The 4,920-nt window shown below is 55.1% G+C and overlaps 1 protein-coding gene across 1 annotated transcript; it reads right to left on the bottom strand.

Annotated features, from left to right (window-relative positions):
- Positions 1 to 1,238: 1,238 nt before the first annotated feature.
- Positions 1,239 to 4,452, bottom strand: PRR18 (proline rich 18). Its single transcript, XM_034963230.3, has 2 exons — positions 4,195 to 4,452; positions 1,239 to 4,118 (listed from the first exon to the last, which is right to left on the bottom strand). Exon 2 carries the CDS (start codon positions 4,086 to 4,088, stop codon positions 3,201 to 3,203), a length of 888 nt encoding a protein of 295 aa, XP_034819121.3. The 5' UTR covers positions 4,089 to 4,118; positions 4,195 to 4,452; the 3' UTR covers positions 1,239 to 3,200.
- Between the last annotated feature and the right edge of the window lie 468 nt (positions 4,453 to 4,920).

Genomic DNA, 4,920 nt, shown 5'->3' on the forward strand with positions numbered 1-4,920 from the left:
CGCATATTGCCTCATAATCCTCACCAGGGTCACCTATGTTCAACTATCCCCACAGACAGAAGAGGAAACAGACATGGAAGTTTAATGAAAGATGGGGATAAATGACAGCATCAGTGTGGCAACTCCAGCCTCTCGGGCACCAAAACCCACCTTGAACCATGGTGCGGTACCTTCTCCCACACAATGCTGAGGGGTGCTCCGACTCCAAGCCAGACCATGGGGCCTCCACTACAGGCCATGGGAGCAGCTGTGCCCTTACCCAGACAGCATCTGGACAGAGGCCATGCTGGGGAACCACATCAATCCAGGTTTCCCAGAGGTCACAAAGGCCTGTGTGTGCATTTCTGGTGATGCAAAAGTGTCCTTGCTTACTAGAGAGACTGTTATTTTCAGACTGTCTTTGACTGATATACCACGGTTGGCTGAAATTACCATGCTGAAAAGCAAAGATCCCACAGATCACCCACCCTAAACTGAACTGCATGATTTCTACGGAAACCCCACAACTAATGGTTCTGACAACTTGGCATCCACTTTTCTAGAAATAAGGCAGATCAACATAAAAACCTATCTTAAAGTGCCAGCTATTCTCTAAATAGAGGGAATTAAGTCACATATATGCTCAATCTTTGGAACTGGCAACACTTTTACTTACATAGTGGCACCCAATTTTCTCTCCTGGGATGGAAGTCCTCCTCAGTCCCTGCTGTGAGACATTACAGTTATGGGAGAATTTGATAATAATATAATAGTAATCTAATAGTCTAGCAATTATTCAAATTGACCCTTTAATTTCTGATTGGTATGACCTACCAGTATGAAATTACTTTAGGCAAAATAAAAAAAATATTCTAGTGAGTGTATATAGGCGGAGTCCTTAACCTGGGACCCATGAGCTTCTTAAAATATATGCAAATTATATGCAATGTTTTGTTGCTATGTGGTACACGGTTTTAGGAGTCCTTTTGGAATATAGCTTTCACGGGGATTTGTGGCCCCATAAAAGGTCAAATGTCATTGCCAAATAACCTTACAGTATTTGACTATCTTAAAAATCCTGGTAGTGATTTTTAAAAATTCTAGTAGTGATTAAAACCAGCAAAACTTTTTCAACTCCTGGAAATCCCAGAACCTTAGGTTGAGCGCCACTATGAAGAAATCATGTCATGTGAATTGTAAATCCCTCAGTAGTCTCTTCCTGACCAGTTTTCAGTGTCCCCCTCAAAAAGAATCACAAGTCACTGAATTTCTCTTTTATTTAAGCATTAAGAAATTGGAGCATAGCGACTTAGAAAACTTTCTCAAAATGTCCTTAACAGCAATGAAAAGATATCATGTGTCACGTGTAAAACCTTTTTTCTGTTTGTTTTTTATTGAGGCTCATTGACCAGGGAAACATAAATGTTCCACTCATCTGCTTTTAAAGTAGAGAACAAGGCCCACAAACTCTATTTAATAAATACAAATTACTAAAAATGTGCTTAGTGTTGTATTGTGGCCAGTTAAGAACAGGAGATGCTGGGACAGAGCCTAGAGAAAGGGCGGGAGAAGAAAGGAAATCAAAATGAAGCAGCTGACAGGGACGTCAGGGAGACACACAGGTGCAGTGACAGCCACACTGCAGCAGAAGCTCAGCTTGGAAGACAGAGGCTGCAGAAAGTCAGTCCCTCTAGGATGCCACCAGGGAAAAGTCTTCAAAATGTTGTTGTTACTGTGAACAAGGGCAGAAGTCTAGGCATCTTAATTATTGGTATTTGCACTAAGTGCAAGACGAGACCAAGTTGAGCCACTCCTGCCCTCGGCTCGGAGTCGGTGCACTCTTGCTCCACCCTCTCAGCTCCAGACCGTGTGCCCTGCCCAGGACGGCGCACTCAGAGACCATCTGGGTGGGGGTGGAACAAGAGCAGCACCGTCACTTGCATAAGCATTGCTAGTTTTGCCCCTCTAGAATTAATATATTCATTTTAAGTAAAAGAAAACTTATCTCCAAATTCAAAGAAGTTATTCAATGGGTAGGTTTTTTTCTGTTTTTGCAACTCATCTGGCAGCTGACCTAGCTCCCAATGAATTAAATGCTTCACATCTAACTAAATGTGTGCCTAGAATTAGAGAGAGAGAGAGAGAGAGAGAGAGAGACAGTGTGTGTGTGTTATTAGAGCAAAGACCTCCACAAGAAAAATACAAAATCTGTCTTAAAAATGTAAGGCTTCAATTTAAAATACAATTAAGACTTGATACATTTAAAGTCTATCAAGATAAACATTAAACCAGTTATTGGCTTTTACAAAGTCAGTCAAAAATTGAGGTAATACATTACTCTTCTATAACCAGCCTTATCTGATTATAACATTTTATTTCCTTCTCATCCTTCCAGTTAGATATTCTCAGATACATGGAAGAAATATGTAGAAATCAGCCTCCAGTTAGCGGGGGAAAGGATATGGTTACGAAACAGCGGAGGAGCTTTACTCTCTATTCAGATAATACACAGAAAAAATGTAATCAGCCGAGCGGTTTCCATGGAAGCGCTCACTGACCAGGGCTCACCAGCGCCTGGCGATGCCTACCCTTCCGCTTTGGAGACTGGAAATTCGGTTAACTGAGTTTCAGGGATGTCTAATACCCTCAACATTTTTCTGACTTGGGAGAAAACAAAATCACGAATGTAGCACCGGGTCCCAGCTCTGCAGGAGGCCACCGTCGCGGCCACCCACCTGGGCCATCGCCCACCGCACTGTCCAGGGTGCCGGGCGCCGGCTGAGGGTGACACCACAGGGGGTGCAGATGTAGCCCTGGGGAAGGCCCGCCTCCAGGCAGAGGGTCTCTGGGACCTAGACGAACCCTGGGGCTCGGGGCACCAAGAGGCATTTTCTCAGTTGCTTAATTCCCCACGAACTGCATGGATGCTCGGCGATGCCAAGAGGAGGCCAGAGTGGGGCAGAGGCAGGCATCCGGGGTAGATACCACCGGTGTGAACGAGAAAGGCCCGGGCTGCCGGCTGGCGAGGGCAGGAGGGGGGCCGTGGCCGTCGGGCGAGTCTGGCTGCGCCCCACGTGGGCCAGCTCGCGCACGGGTGTCCCGAAAGTGGGCGCTGGCGGCCAGAGGAGCCTGCGGTCTCCCCCGAGGGCCCCTAGGCGGAGTGGCGCGTGCAGGAAGTGAGGTGGGATCAGGCCTGGCCTGTCCCCGCAGGCCCGCTGGGCTCACAGCGTGCTCAGGTGCCGCCGTGAGTCCAGGGCCCCCGCCCGGCCCCGCGCGGCAGCCGCCGACTCCACGCCGCGCAGCCACTCCGTGCACCTGCGTACCAGGCCCTCGTCCACCGCCTCTGGCTCCTCCTCGTACTCCACGTCGTCGTACCTGTGCCGCTCGTTGAGCAGCGACACCTTGAGCATCGGCCGCAGGGCCCCGGGCCGCGGGCTGAGCTGGGGAACCTGCAGGCCAACGTGCAGCAGCTGGGCGCCGGGCGGAGGCGCGCGGCGGCCCTGGCCGGCGGTGGGGGGTGCGTCGGGGTCGCTGGCGGGGCCGCCCCTCCGCGGGCCCGCGGCCCTAGCCGGGAGACAGGGGGCGAGTAGGCGCCTGGGTTCGGCCGAGGGTGAGGGGAAGGGCCTGCGGGGCCGCGCCAGCAGCTGCTTCTCCAGATGACGCTTCTGGAGGACCAGGACGGCCTCGGGGGTGCGATTCAGGGAGAAGCGCGCAGCGGAGTCTGGACAAGGCCCCGCCCCCGAGGAGGTGCCCGCGGCGGTGGTCCCCGTCCCCGCCGAGGTCGCCGCGTAGGTGGTCCTCGCTGGGCTGTGGCCGGAGCCTGCCGGCCGGGGCGGGGCGCACGTGGCTGGGGCCCGCGCGCGGCTGGGCAAGGCCTGGGGGGAGACGCCCGGAGGGGCCGGCGGCTGCGTCCTGTCCAGGCCGGGGCCGCGCCGGGCCGGCGGCCTCTTGAGCGTGGCGGAGGGCCAGGAGCTGGAGAGGAGCCCCTCGGGCCGCTGTGGGGGCCTCTTCTTCTTGTCCCCCGCGGCGCAGGGCCTCCGGGGTAACTGGCGCGCGGCTTGGGCCCCCGGGGCGGGGGCGGGCGGCGGCGGCATGGGCGGGAAGGGCATGGTGCAGCCGAGCCGCCGGATCCTCAGCCCCTAGAAAGAGAGGCGGGCGCTCAGCCACTGTGCGCGGAGCGGGTCCCCGCAGTCCGGGCGGCCCCTCCACACCCACCTGCGTCCAGCCGCGGCCTCTCCGGCTTCCTCACATCCCTGCGACCAAACCCGGGGACTCAAAGAGAGGCGCTCCCACCCTCCCCTCCTCCTGGGGGTGCTCCCGGGACTGGACCCTGCAGGCACCGCCTCCCGCCGTCCGACTGTGGGCGAGTCGCGGCGCCCCCGGGTCCCCACAGCTGAGACGCGGGCCGGGCCGGCAGGAGGAGGAGCCCAGCGCGCTCGCTAAGGACGCGGCCCTGCCAGGCCCCGGGCTGTGCCCGGCTGGTGTCACGACCGACTGTTGAATGGGAGCAAAGTGCCAGGACAGCGGAGGGCGGAGCGCGCGCCAGGCATCCCGGGGCTCCCCCAGCTGGCGCTCCGGTGCTCCGAGGTTAATGTAGTCCGTCGAAAGCCGGGAGCATTCCCCTGGGGGAGCCGGCAGCCTTCCGGAGTCACAGGTGGAGGCCCTGCACGTTTCAGAGAAAATCCCTTGTAGCCTCTCCGTGCCTTCGAGACGGCGGGAAAGGCACCGCCAGTAGATGCAGCTCTGCGGCCCCACACATCCTGCTTCACAGAGAAAAGCGGGCTGGAGCTGAGAGGGGAGAAATGACCCTCAGTGAATCTTACATAGTGTTCATGACACCCCTTGAGGAGTCACTTTCAAATTCAAAACCTAAGTATCTGTGAACAGGCAAAATAGTTCAGTTTCAGCTATATAATGCTGATTACATGACAAATATTAGAC

The sequence above is a fragment of the Pan paniscus genome, chromosome 5 (genome assembly GCF_029289425.2).
Source record: "Pan paniscus chromosome 5, NHGRI_mPanPan1-v2.0_pri, whole genome shotgun sequence".
NCBI classification, from domain to species: domain Eukaryota; kingdom Metazoa; phylum Chordata; class Mammalia; order Primates; family Hominidae; genus Pan; species Pan paniscus.

Excerpts from the sequence above, each read along its gene's own strand:
- PRR18 (XM_034963230.3), bottom strand. The coding sequence starts at position 4,088 with ATGCCCTTCCCGCCCATGCCGCCGCCGCCCGCCCCCGCCCCGGGGGCC.